The 17,194-nt window shown below is 38.8% G+C and overlaps 1 protein-coding gene across 1 annotated transcript in view; it reads left to right on the forward strand.

Annotated features, from left to right (window-relative positions):
* Positions 1-17,194, forward strand: part of LOC122803247 (receptor-type tyrosine-protein kinase FLT3-like) — a 185,473-nt gene that overhangs the window by 145,915 nt on the left and 22,364 nt on the right. Inside the window, exon 3 of the mRNA XM_044072842.1 lies at positions 7,833-7,953. Coding sequence (XP_043928777.1) covers positions 7,833-7,953 — 121 coding nt within the window. The remainder of the gene's footprint in view (positions 1-7,832; positions 7,954-17,194) is intronic.

Here is a 17,194-nt window from a genome sequence, read left to right on the forward strand (position 1 = left end):
TATATATATATATATATATATATATATATATGTGTGTGTGTGTGTGTGTGTGTGTGTGTATATATATATATATATATATATATATATATATATATATATATATATATATATATATATATATATATATAAATGCATATACAAAATTAAAGCAAACTCTGTACACATTATACTCAATAAAGTAAACTGACAGTATTGTAAGTAATAAATATTAGAAGAAATAAAGATTGTGGTGAATAAGTGACCTGACCCAAAATGCCAAACTTCATGAAAATATCAGGATTTCTCAATACTTACTCAGTCTTTGGGATTTAGGGGAAAAATGGAAAATCAGGGTACCGGCAGTCCTGTTTGAAGACTGTGTAGGAAAAGCAATGGCATTATCATGTACAGTAGTTTCTTTTGCCATAAAAATAGTATAAAGAATAATTTGAGTTATTTTATTAGTAGATAATTAATTAATTAGTTTATTAGTATTTGTTTACCAGGAAAGTCTGACTAGGCTTTGCAGACCCATTTTCAGCAGTGGCCCAGGAGAAAAGCTCCAGAGTATACATTAGTAGCATATTTAGATCTTCCAAGTCAGCTGAAGAGAACAACAATTATCATTATACAGCTTAGAAAAATAGATGGATACACAAATTACTGCTTTTGGTCTACAATACCATTTATAAGAGTGGGAAAAAGCAGAAAATATTATATTATCGATTATATCTTGCAACTTATGGATGGATTTACAAGTTTTCAAGTCTACCTTGGTTTAGAGACAGTATGTCAATAAAATCATGAGCAAGTCATATGAAACACAAGATTTAAGAATCATGTAACTGTTAGTAGAGGGATATTCCACTTATTAGGACAGATACACCTAACTACATACATCAGACAATGATATTTCTGAAGTATTAATTATAACATTTTAATGTTCATCCGAATATCAACATTTTATTTCAGCAAACAATGTCATTTTCAGTGCATCTACATTATCATCATCATCATCACCAGGGTCTACTTATTAGTTTTCGCTCAGGTGTTTGGCAGTGCCCTGTATAGATGCAGACACCTGGAGCTGACATTTTTCCTGTAAAAGCAACACTGAAATTTCACCAATACCCCATTGCACACAGGACAGCTAGTACAAGCACTGGCTTCAGAGTTGCAAACCGTACACGCCTGACATTACTTTATATACTTTCTCCAACTGTCTAAGCATTAAAAAAGGGTCTGTTGCCATGGATATGAACTTTGTCATTATCTCCGTTACCAGCTTGGTGGATATGGGCATCCTGACGTAATGAAGAATTTGCCTAATGTTTACTGACAAACAGTTAATTCTCAAACAAACTCATATGGTATGTGAGAGATGTATTTACACAATGTCATTAGAGACAAAGCTCTCACATAAAAACACTCCTAATCTCAATAAGTTTGTCAGTGGTACACACGCTGCACCCATCACACGCACAATACAAAGCAGACATGTAGAACCACATATGCTGGGGCACCTGATATGTAACTTTCTTGAACCCCAAAGGCCTCCTAGATGAAGTTGTATTTTTCGGCTTTTTCCGGTTAAGGGTCGCCACAGCGGAATTCCGGTCCGCTAATGATTGGCAGTAGATTTTTACATACCGATTTTCCAGCCCTAGATGCACAACCTTCAACGAAGGTACGCCCATTCACGCATGTCTCCACACAGAAGACGATTTAGCTGAGAATCGAACAGGACAATGTCTTCCTGTGAGGCGACAACGCTACCGCAGCACCACCATGAAGTACACATGACAAATACCATCAGCAGTCACACATGCACTGTTTCCAAACAACACTCACATCAACACATACAGCCACATGGAGCCTCTACTTTGTAGTCCATAAGACAAGTCACCACAATTGATCATTTGGGTCATTAGACTCTATTGTGAGACACACTGATGGCCCTCTCACCAGGCTGAGTAAAGAGAAAGTCACAGTCAGTTGCTTGTCAGGAGCCAGGATCCACCACTTTATACACACACGCACACACACACACTCAGGCCATTGGACCCCAAGTACCAATATAACTCAGTCATAGTCCATGTGGGTGTAAATGGTTTGAGACTTACCTCCCTAGACTATATGAAGAGAGACATCATGGAGTTCTTAGAAGATGTGTCCCAGGCTGGTATGAGTCTAGCATTGAGTAGCATTTTAGCTTCTCCAAAGATGATGCCACAATATGAAGAAAATATGACTGACTTTAATAATTGGCTAAGTTTTTGGTGTCATTGTAAGGGGGTTCAATATGTATCAGCATGGAAGGAGATGGTAGAAAGAACCCCCTGATTCTTTGCCAGGGTGGTCTGCACCTCACTCATCTAGGCTTTCAGATATTAGCTAAAACTTATCCTCCCCTATAGTGCCTTTTAAGGGAATGACCAACTGAAAGTACTTCCAAAATAGCAAATCAAAACCAAGAAAATATAAAGGTGTTACTGCTCATTGCTAGGAGTCTAAACAAAAAACTCCACTCTCTAGAAGCTGTCTTCTCCCTAGGGAATGCTGACGTCTGTCTGGTCACTGAGACATGGTTTAAAGCCGCAGACAGCATGCCAACAGTGCATGGTTATAATGCCTTCCACACATTTAGACCAGATACTACATAGACAGGGACTAAAGGTGGAGTTGCTTTGATTTACATAAAAATAAATATATCTTAAGGCTGGTCAGACAGGACAATATACTTGAGCTACAAATCACCATAGGAAAAATCCAATACCAATTAATTGCAAGATATAGGTCCCCGTCTATGACCCAGGAAACCCATAACATGTATTTAAACTTACTGGAAACACTCACCATCCAACCCAACCCCATATTCAGGGGCAACTTTAATTATTCCACTATTAACTGAAAATCATGTGTGGCACCAAACGTGCATGCACAGAGAATCCTGGATTTTATAAACACATACTTCCCAGACCAGATTGTCAATACACCAACCAGGGGTGGAACTATACTGGATCTAGTTATCACTATTATAGGAGAGTGCTGCACATCTCCTGGTGTAATGTCTCCTCTGGCATGGTCAGACCACAAAATGGTCTCCTTTGAAGTAAAAGTCAAATCTGGAACCCCAGCTAAACCTGGAATATTCAGGAACTTTTCTAAGGCTAACTTCCTATTATTAAGTATTAACTTGGCAAAATTTCAAGCCCCCATAAATGCTGAGAACACTGTTGCCTACATGGAACTGTTCACATAAATCCTATACAAGCATGTTGGAACATAGATACAGATGTACCTTCCAGGAAGAAGTACCGAATTAACTCAAGAAACAAGCCACCCTGGTGGAATCACAACATCAATAGGCTGTATAGCAGAAGGAGGAAAATCATGCAAAAATTAGGAGGTGCACCACCCAGCAGGATGAAGGCAGCCTCGTGAAACTAAATAAACAACTCAGAGGACAAATAAAGTCCACCAGGTCCTTAATGCTTTCTCTAAGGCCAAGAAGACTACCTTCTAAATAGCATTTTCATGACCTATCAAGCCCTCTTGTAGCCTCCAAACAGGTTTTGTGCCTCACGAATGGAAAACAACAACACTCATCCCTTTGCACAAGGGTGGGTCATCTACAGACACAAAAGTCTCACTAGTCTCGTATGCCAAGCAATGGAAATGATTAATAATGACATAGGAAACCTTCAGACACTGGTCCCAACCCAATTTGGTTTCATCAACGGCAAGTCATGTCTACTCAACCTGGTGGACTTCCTTGAAATGGTCACCAGAGCAATAGATAAGGGAAAAATGGTTCACACTGCCTACCTTGACCTGGACAAGTCATTTGACATAATACCCCACTCAAGCATTGTTGAAAAACTCAGGAGGTTAGCTACAAACCCTTATGTCTCTCAGATGATACCCAGCTGGCTCACAGCCAGGACCCAGGAAGTTAGAACCTGGGAGTCCACCTCTACAAATAGGCTAGTCACAAGCAGAGTCCCTCAGGGATCGGCCATGGGACCACTCCTTTTTGGCATTTACTTCTTTGAAGTTAAGGTCAATATCAATGGCCTCTAGCTGACTAAATTTATATATGATTGCAAATTAGGAGTGGTCATTGACTCCCCCACTAACACAGATGTTCTACAGGAAGAGCTGACACAGGCAAACTGGTGGTAATCCATGTAGTAAAATAAATTCCAAGAAATGCATAATTATATCCTTTGGGAAGTCATCCACCCTTGGTAACTATCACATTGACAACACACCCCTTAGAAGTGATCCAGTAGTAAGAACTTGGGGACACACATATACAGTAATCTAGCCTCTGACCGTCATGTGTCTACAGTAGTGAAGAAATCATTCTATGTTGTTCAACTTATAAACAAAGGTAATGCATCTAGGTTCAAGGAAATCATTATTCCACTGTATTCAACATTCATCAGACCTATTATTGAATGCCGTGCCCCATTTGGTATGTACCTGACCAGGCAAATGCAACAATTGGAATGGCCACAGAGGTTCCTCACTTAAAGAATACTATGCAGACTGCTTCAAGGCCCCGCCCTATCCCTGTACTCTGCGTACTACAGGCTGTTGAGGGGAGATCTATGCCTGGCATACAGGGCATTGTCAAACCCCACTGTGATGGACCCACTGCATATCTAAAAAAGAAACAGCACCAGAATTACCCATTCTAAAGACTTAATTAAACCTTGTCTGAGATATAAATAGGACCTGCTGGACAGATAGGTACGTATCCCAGAGACTTCTGCTTCTTTGGAACAGGCACCCCACCCAAGTGAAGCAGAGTTCCTCCCTAAACTAATTCAGGTGGAACTTGGAGAATGGGATGGGAAACAGGAAACTCATCCCTGGTTTGGCACCTGTGTCTCTAATGGACTCAGTCAGCCTGTAAATAGTTCATCTCCCAGGCCCTAGCTTGTAAATGTTTCATTTCCCAAGCCCCTGCTTATACTTATCAAGGGTGTCAGAACTTGTCAGAGATTTGGGATGCATGGATGGACTTAAAAAGGCCCTTGTGGTCATTAGCCTAGTAAACACCTATGAAGCTATGACCAGTAAGAACCAGAAGATTGCTAAGCAACCTATAAATGTTTTGTAGATGGTTAATTAGATTAACCTGATGCTGACAGACAAGGATAGAAGCAAGAATTTAGCAAGAAAAATTTTAGTGTGGATTTAAAGATGCATGACTGTGGATCTGTCTAAGTGTAATAGGTATTTTGTTAAACAGCTTAAAGACGTAGATAGACTAGAGGGAGTCCCCATTAGAGTTCTATGACTTTTGTGTGCAGGTAAAACATTTGTCTCTGGAAAAGAGACTGCTGGTGGGAGTAATAATATGTATTGGTTGGACTGGCAGATGATTTTGTGGACAGTTTTAGGCTTCAATAATTTAAAGTAGTTTGGTAATTTCATCCTTTTAAGCTGTTGTATTACTGAGCAGTAGTGCAATCTGTGACGGAGATTGTTTGCTAACCTAACTGCTTTTTTGCAACATAGTTCAAGTTTGGACATTTGGATGGAGTGTTGCTTATAAAGTATAGAGAAGTTTAAGAAGCAGATATGCCAATGCTTTTGTTTTACAGCATGTATCTGTATATGAAAAATGTTCATATAAAAGACCTACATTTTGGTGCATCCTCATGACTGCTTCTTGAATCTGTAGACTGAAGTTCAAATTATCATATACAATAACTCCAAGTAGTTTAGTATGAGGGGCTAGTTCACTTATGGTGTTATGATGGCATACACAACAAAATTGGAACATAGCATATAACTGAACCTAAGTTTGTAAAGAAGTTATAATTTCAAAGAGTATAGAGTGAGATATGCCACAATTAATTAGTAGGAAAATGGAACTTTTTCTTATTATTTTTGCCCATACTGGAAATTTCATTCACTGGGACATCTTATCTGTTTAAAAATAAATTTGAAATGTGCTATATATTGTCCCATTTGTCCCAAATTTTATACAGGCAGGATAGCAAGATATTTGAATAAGGAAATGAATGAATGCAAACAATGGTGTAAGCAGAAACAACAGAGATGCATTGCATATTCAGTGTGTAAATTGTGCTGGTTTTAGGCAATTTTATGTTTATATTTCAGATTTTCTGGTAATCACTGCAATGAAAAATAACATCAAAAACTTATTAGACATGAAAAATGTTCCTGACATTTTAAATTTAGATTAAATGTGAGTGCATTTACAGAGTTCTGAGAGATTATCTATTTAAGTGTAAACTGAAAGAGAGCTCTAAGCCATTCAGCTTGGTTTTATATGTTCTTTTTCTTTTGGCTTTTCCCAGTTAGGGGTCACCACAGCAGAACTCTGGTCTGCTAATGATTGGCAGTAGATTTTTTATGGGTGCTGAGGTGCCAGCTTGACGCCCAACCTTCAGCGAAGGCACACCCATTCTACGCATGTCTTTCGAATGCCACTCGACCATGGGGAAGACATGCAGACTCCACACAGAAGGCTTTCCAGCCGAGAATCGAACGGGAGAACCTCTTGCTGTGAGGCAACAATGCTACCGCTGCACCACCATGGCATATCACTCATTTAATGAACGTATTTATTCATAGTTTGAGTGGGAATGTTACATCACAGTCTGATGAGGTTTTTTCACAATGAAAATGCTTGCTATGTTTTAATTAAGTTTCAATAGGTAATAACGGTGGTTTCTTAGTTGGACAGTATTTTTGTTCTACAGTAACACTGAAGATGGAAGCGTTTATTCTTGTGGTTGTAAGCTGCATTTATCATATGATGGATCTTTCATTTAGCAGTTATATATCTGTTGAACTGGAATGGTAGGAACATCTCCTGTAAAATTAGGAATTATAGAGCTTAACTGGAATTGCAATGTACATATACATAATAAAAATGTTGTAGTTCTTCTCATAAATTTCTTATATCACACTAATAACAACAAATCATCTAAAAAAAGAAAGCACTGGCCCTAGGTGTGAATGTGTGTATGTGTGTGCTGAAAGCAGCAGAAGAAGTAGATTTCCTAATTCTCAGGTGTGTATTAGGATACTTTCATCGCATCAGATACTAATTCTCAGGTGTGTATTAGGATACTTTCATCGCATCAGATACTAATTCTCAGGTGTGTATTAGGATACTTTCATTGCATCAGATACTAATTCTCAGGTGTATTAGGATACTTTCATTGCATCAGATACTAATTCTCAGGTGTGTATTAGGATACTTTCATTGCATCAGATACTAATTCTCAGGTGTGTATTAGGATACTTTCATTGCATCAGATACTAATTCTCAGGTGTGTATTAGGATACTTTCATTGCATCAGATACTAATTCTCAGGTGTGTATTAGGATACTTTCATTGCATCAGATACTAATTCTCAGGTGTGTATTAGGATACTTTCATTGCATCAGATACTAATTCTCAGGTGTGTATTAGGATACTTTCATCGCATCAAATATGTCTGTGGTCTCACTCTTTTTCTCTTCAACGTTCATTTTTTATTACTTTTTGTAGGTTATGAAATGTTTTTAATGTCTCCACAGAATATCCTTTTTGTGGATGTTTCTATATTTCCAAACTAAGAGATTTAGATGTTATCTATAAAATATTGATCTCTGTTGGCATTATTTCAATTATAGATTAAGCCTCAGCCAGTGCATATAGTCACCTTTATTTGTTTAATCACTTAAGTGGGTGATTTTTGGTATTAAATCAGAAAAAATAGACTTGTAATAATACATAACATGCTATTACTTATGGTAACGAGCTACAGAATAATATGTCTTAGTATATGACTTCTGATGTTTACATATTCTTCCAACAGGCAAGCCAAGAAAACCAGTTTTCACATTTTTTAAGAATGGAATGAAGAACTTTATGATATGCACAGCAGAAAGCTATCCAGCACCAACAGTTTACTGGTACTGTTATCCTGAAAATGACAGGTAATATATGTGTTATTGACATGACACCCGCATACAGAAAATTATTCCTCTTATGAAAAAGTCAAAGTGTAATACACTATTTTACTTCACTGCACTTATTTTCAATGAACATTTCTATGCATGAATGATTTTCTTAATGTTTCCTTATAAAACAGGATTCAATGTCAAATGTTCATTTAATGACTTTTTCCTTCAAATTTCCTAATGCCGAGTGATGACAAGCAGAAAAAAAAGATCACAAATGCAGGAGAAAAGCAAATCTCAAAAATCTGTCTTCTCCTTTAAACTTCATTTTTTTTTTTGGGGGGGGGGGTGTCAGGCTATAGTTATTTATGTACACTAATGGGTAAAACAATAAATAATACTATAAACAGTGCTTTTGTCTCACAACAGTTAGTGAGGGACTTCATCAGAATGTGTACCAATAAAAAAAAACATTTTCAATAACTTTAAAATATCCACATGATCAATTAAAATAGATTTGCATCTTGGAACAAAAAAGACATGCTCCAATACAACAATTAATGTTTCAGTGCACTTTCCTTTAAAACACATTTCCAATTAATACTGTCATTTGATCTTTCTGTTTGCAGGGATTTAAAACAATTGCCAATAATAATCATTGTACTCCAAATCATCGTTCCTACATTCTCTCAAAATACTAGCTAGCTGATAATTCAATATACAAAATAATATTTCATGTAATATTAAACCAAAGTGTGCACAGGCAAAAACACGTTGTCTTTTCTTTAATGTAATACTGTTTAACTGGTCATAAACATAAGTGTAGGGCTTTCCTGAGGTCTTCCTCGAAGAGAGAACAACATACACTATATATGCAATAAAACAGACTACATTCTCAGAACTGCAATTGAAAAACCAGCAGAGATGGAATGTAGTTTGAATAACTGAATTAAAATAGTGAGAGGAAATTTATTCTATATTAGCAGATATTGTAACTCTCACATTTGAAGGGCTCATATTTTTTAAAAGATCAGTACTTTAATTACTGCTTTCAAGCACATCTTCAAAATTAATAACTCTTCTCTTATTAAAAATTGGCCCTTTCCTAACTTAGGCAGGACATTCTGATCTGTAGAATAAAATTTCCAAATACTCTTAACAACATCTTTATTGCTGCACTGTTCAAACTGAATGTCAGCAACATTGTTAAACTCCAGCGTGCACACTATTTAGATGACAACCTATCATTCAAAACTATGAATCTGTTAGAAAAAGTCTTGTACTAAAGCTATTGGTAACAATGGCAGAAATCTATTTGCTATCTGCTAGCCCATTAATTTATCATGAAAACAATAAAAAAATACTGTTGTCCAAAGTAAACTAATAACTCTAATATATTACACCTATATTATGTTATTTTTCATTTAGGGGAATAAATATTAGACTAATGTAAAGTAAAATTATTTCTAACTGATTTGATTGAAATGTTGGTAAATATATGTTTTTGTATATAAGACTGTATAATAAATAAATAAATAAATAGATAGATAAGTCCACCTTTATAACAAACTACAGGAAACCTGTACGGACATTCATTAATCCCATGAACTCATCAAATTAATTCTCTTAATCAATACAATATGGAAAAATGCGATCACACATGAAATATTCGGTCTTATAAAATAAAATATCTTACCAAAATACCATAATCAGATTATTTGTTGAAACAATTTGTCATCAAGGTCAAATAACATGTAATAAAGGAACAAACCTAAACAATTACCTAAAGTACAAATATCTCTGCAAAATAATTCACTGCTCACTAGCAACATATTTGTGAACAATTTCATACCCACATCACAAGGAATGATTATGAGAAATATTTTATATCTGGAGTCACAAAAAATCAAGTTTTACTGTCATACTGTAAAGCTTTTCTCAAAAATTAAATGAGTTATTTAGAAATACAGTTAGAAAAGAGGGTTATATCTGTGAGTTGCTAACAAGCTGCTTCCTGCAGACCAGAGTTTGTTTACCTCTGCCTCTGTATGCCTACTGAGTGACTCTGAGCAGGTCACATAAACAGACAGTGCTCTGAGAAAGTTGGGCTAGGCTCCTCAATGGTCACTGGACAATATGCCAAGTATCTCTCTAAGAATCTGACCTTGAAAACAGTACTCTTAACATTTGCTTCAGTAAACACAGCTACTGATTCCAGGTCATAGAGGTGGGTCTGCTGTCTCTTTGTGAACCTTTGGAATGCCAAATGCAATTGATAACCTAGGCTATTGGCCCTAGGGCCTACACAAGCCTAGCCATAACAATTCCCTGGATATTTCTTCTCACAATATTTACTTCCCTGGACCCCTGTCTAGCAGGGTGACTGACATGATCCCCGGGGTGAATTTCCTATCTCCCATCCAATCATCAAGGTTCCTTTTGAAGAGGGCCAAGGAGGTGCACTGCTTGACATGTATGGGCAGTCTATTCCAGAGTATGGGGAGTCTCTGGGTCAGGAACCTATCCCTTCAGTATGTTTTGTTCATTGTGATGACAAGGTTTAGATCTCTGGAGGGTGTGGCTCTGAGGGATTGGGATTTCTTTAAATGGAGCATGTCCAACAGCTCAGGGTTTGACATGGCCTTGTATGTTAAGCAGAGATCGCCTCTGAGTAGACAATATGCCACAGAGTATAGCTGGAGTTAGCATAGGGCATCTGCTTTAGGCTTGTGATTCTTTTAGCAAGGTATTTCTGCAGCCTTTCCAGCTGTTGCAGATGTCTTGTGAGGTACATACCAAATGGGGCGTTATACTCCATAATGGGTCTAATGAGGGATGAGTACAGTGGGACAATGACCTCCTTTTTTCTGGATGAAAAGCCCTTAGTGATGAGGTGTGCCACATAGAAGGATTTCCTGACTGTTGTGGCAATGTGGTTATCAAAGGTGAGACGACTGTCCACCTGTGTCGCATCACACTTTCGGTGTTTAGTGTACTGCCACCTATATGGTAATTCATGGGTACATGGTTTATCCCAAAGGGGATAACTATACATTTCTTGGCATTAAGCTTGAGCCCATGGCTCTGGCACCAAGCATCTGTTTCTGTAAGGCCCTTTTGTAGAATATCCACATCATTTGTGGACTCAATAATGGCTCCCAGTTTGCAGTCATCTGCGAACTTTGTTAGCCAGGGTCCCTTAGTGTTGGCCTGTACTTCAGAGAAGTAGATGCCAAACAAGAGCAGTCCCAGGACTGAACCCTGAGGTGCTTCACTTGTCACTTGTCTGGAGCTGGATTTGGAGTCAGCTACTTTTACAGTCTGGGTTCTGTCAGTAAGCCAGTTGGCAACCCATCAAGTGATGTAGGGATTTATGCCCAGCTTAGTAAGTTTATCTATGATTCCAGAGTAAGGGATGGTATCAAAGGCCTTGGCGATGTCCAGATAGGCTGTGTGGACCGCCTTGCCCTCATCCACAGCTCTGTAGACTGAGTTGAAGAAGTCAATCAAGTTCAGGAGACAAGATCAGCCCTTCATGAACCCAAACTGGGTGGGGTCCAGTGTTTGAAGGTTGCCGATGTCTTTGTTTAAAAGTTCCATGATAATGTGTTCCCTGCCCTTGCAGATCAGGCTTGTCCGACTAATGGGATGGTAGTTCCCGGGATCCAAGGTGGATCCCACCTTGTGGAGTGGAATAACTGTAGCTGTGTGCCACTCAGTGGGCACGAAGTCTGAGGTGAGGCTATGATTAAATATGACACTTAGATGAGGTGCCAGTTCATTTTGTAGTTCATGTAGTACACAGCCCGGGATGTCATCTGGTCCCATGGATGCTGTATTCTTAGCTTTGGAGAGTGCAGTTTCTACCTGTGTTGCTGTGATTAACGGAATTTGGCAATCTTCTGGTATTGAGATGGGCCCTTCAGGGGGTGAGAGGGGGGTGAAGTTGGCACTAAATCAATGTACCAGGATATTGGCAATATCCTTGGGATCAGTATATTTAATGCCATTCTGTTGTAGCTCAGAGCAGATCTGAGCATTGCCATTTAGATTCTTGACATAACTATAGAATGCCTTGTGGTTGTCTTTGGAATCTTTGGCAATTTTATTTTTGTAACTAGCTTTTGAGAATTTTATGAGGGATTTCAGCTTCTTACTGAGGCTGGTAAGGGAGTTTTTTTGCATCCTGGAATTTTCCTCTTTTCTGACCTGACCAATGAGGGGGTGACCACTGGTGTGGAGCATCTATCTCCCATGTTGGTAATGACCAGGTCTAGGATATTGGATCCCCTGGTTTGACAATGGATTAGTTGATCCAGGGCATTGGAATTTATGAATTCCAAGAACTGTTGGGAAAAGGTGTTGGCACCCATGTAGTTTTCCCAGTTAATGGCAGGGTAATTGAAATCACCCAGTATTACGGTGTTTAGTTGTATCTTAATATTTTCCAGTATGTTTAGAAAGGTGAAGTGAGAATCTTGGGGCATGGTGGGGGATCTGTAGCATGCTACAATTTGGATTGCAGTCTTGCCTAGTGTTAGTTGCACCTGGAGAATTTCAGATGCATTGTGTTGGGCATCTAGCCTGGAGGTGTGAATATTCTTGGTGAATATGGACACTCCTCCACCTTTAGTGTTTCGGTCTTGGTTTGGTGGCCGAAAAGTGTGGTAAGAGATGTAGCCTGGTATTGCAGGGGTGCTTTCTGGAGCCTTGAACCAGGTGTCAGTTACTGCACAGATATCAATGTTCTCCATTTTAGGAGTGCCTTGAGAGAGTGCATTTTGAGGTTTAGACTTCTAACATTGAGTAGCATTACCTTCAGATTTGCATGCTTGTATCTGTTATGGTGGTGGTTTTTTCCTTTGAACCTTGCCTAAAAAGGCACTATAAGGGTGGCAAGAGCTTTAGCCAGTAACCTGAATCCCAGGGGTGACAGGTGCAGACCATCTCTGGCAAAGCCTCGTGGTTTGTCAATCATGTCTTCCCAGGCAGACAGATAATGGATCCCCTTTGAATGACACCAGAAGCTTAGCCAATTGTTGAAGTCAATCATTTTGTCCATATACTGTGGTATCATTCTGGGCTAAGGCAGGATGCTACTCAGGGCTAGGGTCATACCTGCTTTGGCCATATGATCTGATAGCTCTTCCATGTCTCTTTTCATGTAGTCCAGAGAGGTACATCTCAAGTCATTCACTCCAACATGGACAATGACAGAGTCGTATTTGTACTTGTTGTGGAGTGACTTGAGTGCATGCGTTATGTGGCATATCCTGGCACCTGACAGGCAGCTGACTGTAATTTTCTCCTTGTTCAGCCTGGTGAGTTGGACATCAGTGTGTCTGACTATGACTAAAGTGTTGGGTACATTGTCTTGCCTTTGGGGCTGCTGTTGGGTGACACACTGGTGTTGTGAACTATGTGTCACTTTGGCTGTGACTGGTGTTTGTTTGCATTTCAGCTTCGGAAGTCCTTGTTGCTTGGACAGGTTAATGTTAAGGGCCTCCGCATATGTGGGTTTAGTGTTGCTATGTGTGGGTGTTGATGGTGTGGGTTTTGAAAGGCTATGTGTTGCTTGAGGTGTAGTGCAGGTGTTAACCTTCTCCTCTTGACTGTCTAGCACAATCTTGGCTGGAGAGAGCTTTGCTTCCAGTTTGGCTATGTAAGTGCATCTCTCGCAGGTTGTAGTGTTGGGTGGTAGGAGGAGAGGGTTGTCTGTGTACACGAGGCAGTTGCCGCATTGCCCCAGTATGCCCAGATTCACCAGGTGGACAGGAGAAATCACCGGAAGCTGACCCTTGGACATGCCTGTTTAGGTGCTTTTTTTGTAAAGTACAAGAGCTGTTTTCCCTTACCTTTGCAAGGTACTTTGCAATTATTGGCTTAGTGCCTACGATTAATTTCTCCTTATTGACAAGGAGAGTTGAGTACTTGTATCAGTTTCAGGCTTCCTAGTGCTTTCCAGCAGGTTCTAGAGCAAGTGCTAGTCACAGGGGTTCAGATTTTAGTGCTCCTACTGAGAAATCAGCTAGTTCTAAGGGAAAATTTTGAACACCAGACTTTCTGGCACCTGGAATAGTTTAACCGTAGCCTTGCAGTGCTGCACGATGTGAAAAATGCACAAGCATACGTGTTTTTAAGCCAGAAAGTTGAAAGAGATAGAAATCAGCTCAAAAAGAGTAATAATATTACAATTTCAGAGCTGGAAACCACTCCTCTAGTGTTATATAGGCAGTACAATGCTCACCACTTCCACTGGTAAGCAGTAGGTCTTCCCTCTACCACAGCAAGGTCGGAATAGCTCTGAACACAGAAGATAAAGTCCTGAGACAAGCAACACCTGGGATATGGACTGGCTAGGAAAGGTGGGAAACAAGCAAACAAGATAGTATTTTTTTTTGTTAAAATAGGTTAAACAATGCAGTAATACAGTAAATAAACACAGAAAAGGCTAACGCACTTGAGTGTGTAGTTCTAAACAGGAAATGCAATTAAAACTCTACAAAATTAGCAATTTTTAAATGAAGCAAGGCAAGTGCACAACAGAAAAATGATTTAAGAGGCAGTAATACAGTAGAATAAGTAGCTAGTCTACATATACAGAGAAGTCTATATATACAGAAAAGCAACTAAAACACACTTAATTCAGATGCAGTGCAACCTAGAGCACTTGAGTTGTAGCAATATTAAGGCAAATACAGTTTTAATAAATGCACTAAAATATACTCTATATTTCCAAAATGTTTGAGCAGCACAGTCAGAACACAAGGAGATTCAGGCATTTTTTTTAAAGAAAGGGAGAAAGGAGGAACAGAAGGCCTTCTCAGATGCTCTCTCTGTATTAGGTAGAATGAGCTAATGACACTAGACTGTGAGGAGTGTCCCACATCAAATTTACAGTAGGGGTGGGCAACTGCAAAGCCACCAAGTATAACAACAAGACACCAGCAGGGAAGGAGGGTGAGGACCAATACTAAAGCTATTAGCCTACACTGTTTTAGACAGTAAACACTACAGAAATGTTTATGACAGCAGTGAGCCAAAAAATGAATGCTTTTAAACAGATAAAGGAGCAAAGAGACTCTACAGAATGCTTTTAACTGCAAACAAATCAGTTACTCATGCAGATTAGTTAATAGCAATAAAATACCGTAAAAAGTATGCAGTAGACAATAAAAAGTGCTATATATATAAATTGCTAGAAGCAATAACCAGTATACATAAGCCAAAAAAACAGGATACTTATCTCAGATCAGAGTGGTAGTCAATGCCTCTCCTCCACTCTGCTCAGTGTGTATAGACAGAAATCCTCTCAAAGTTAGGGCTTAAATACCAGAAGATACAACCTTAGACAACTTTTTTTAAAAAAGGCACAAAAGAACCAGCCCCTACTAGCCAGCAGCCAAGCAACACAATCCTGCCACGAAGGTAAAGAAAGGCTTCTGCTAATTCAAGATGGCCTAGTCATGTGCTCAGAACAATCACTGCAAAAACAAACAGGCCCAGAGCCAGCAAATCTGAACTGGGACAATACTAAAGATATTAACCTACATTGTTTTAGACAGTAAACACTACAGAAATCTTTATGACAGCAGTGAGCCACAAAATGAAAGTTTTTAAATAGATAAAGGTGCAAAGAGACTCTATAGAACGCTTTTAACTGCAAACAAATCAGTTACCTGTGCCGATTAGTTAATAGCAATAAAATACAGTAAAAAGTATGCAGCAGGCAATAAAAAGTGCTATAGATGTTATTCCCTCATGAGTAGGTAACCGATTATGCATACACCACATTTTCTAAAACCTTACTCCCAAAGAAAGAATTTTAAAGATTGGTACACATTTTGGTTTTGTTTTGGTATTCACCATGGTTTTACTTTTGGTTACGGGTGATTGATATGTTATCATCCATGTCATCAAAGTCTGAATAGGCTTTTTTCAGGAATGAAATATACAATACCTCCTTTACTACAGATAGAAATACTCCATCCCAGAAAGAGGCTATGATATTCCAGTAAAGTACTTTAACCAACTCATCAAGGTAGGCAGTAATTAAGCTAATATGCCAAGGGTCCAAACTACAGGTTGCTATATGTATATGGGGAAACTCGATTGATTGACATGATCATTATAGGCAGGGAACAGCATTTCTGACCAGTTCAAAGACAGATGAGCCGTTGAGGGTTTATCTTCACATCCTACTGCTGTAGTGTATGTAAAGCCTGATGAGACAACCTTGTTGGCAAAAATAAAAATAAATAAATAAATAAATAAATAAACTGAGCAGCCAGGTCATATTCCTCAGAGGAACTTTTCAGCTGGCCAGGCAATCTGGACTGCACAACTTTCTAACCACCCAGAAAAGTGCAGCTAGTCAGTTTACCGCTATGAAACTCTCCTAGAACAAGTACATAGACTTCTTGAAGTACATCTCAGACTGGTAGAATGAACAGTGATTGTCAAGGTCAAGCTTGTCCTCAGGAAGACCACAGTGATGTCACTTGCACTCCAGCCTTCAACTAGTCTTCCTTAGGTCATAAAGCTTGAGATTTGGCTAAGTCCCTTATAGCCTTTAGTGAACCAGGCATACATTGCTAGTGCCCATGATGTTGGATCATTATAAGTACTCTGTGAATCCATGAGCTCCTCTGTATCTTCAGCATATTTCTTCACTAAATCTCTCAGTCTAAAAAAATTCTTCTGATTGATTTTAATTTTTTGATCTCCTGTCATGGAAATGTTTTCAAAAGACACATTTTAATTACTACTACCCTTACTAAAATCAAATACTGGTGCAGGATGTGCTGCTTTGTTAGAGTAGTCATTGGCTTCCCTCTCAGAAGTTCATAGTGAATAGCCAATCATATAGCATAACACAGGTTAGAAAGCGGGCCAGTAAGGGAGAAACATTTTGCTTACACATCAGTGGTGCAGAACAGGAGCTATGGGAGGAATTATCATGGAAAGTGATTGGCAAATCCTCAACAACAGAGGAAAATGAGAGTTGGCATAAAAGCTAAGGTATTCACCTCACAGGCACAAGCCACAGGGTTTAATTCTCACCGTTGGTGAAAACTGACTAGGCTTAAAATGGCCTGTAAGGGCAGTTAACTTAGTACTTCCCTAATTATTATTTTATTGATGGTGATATTGAGGTCAACAAGGTTCTTATTAAATCATTTATAAAAGGGTATTTGCTTGTTCCTGCAAAACCTTTGGACCTTGTCAGTACCTCACTTGAGGTCAAGTTGTTTGTCAGAAAGCTGAACCCATTTTT

Source organism: Protopterus annectens, chromosome 5.part1 (genome assembly GCF_019279795.1).
Source record: "Protopterus annectens isolate FY-2018-M chromosome 5.part1, PAN1.0, whole genome shotgun sequence".
NCBI lineage: Eukaryota > Metazoa > Chordata > Ceratodontiformes > Protopteridae > Protopterus > Protopterus annectens.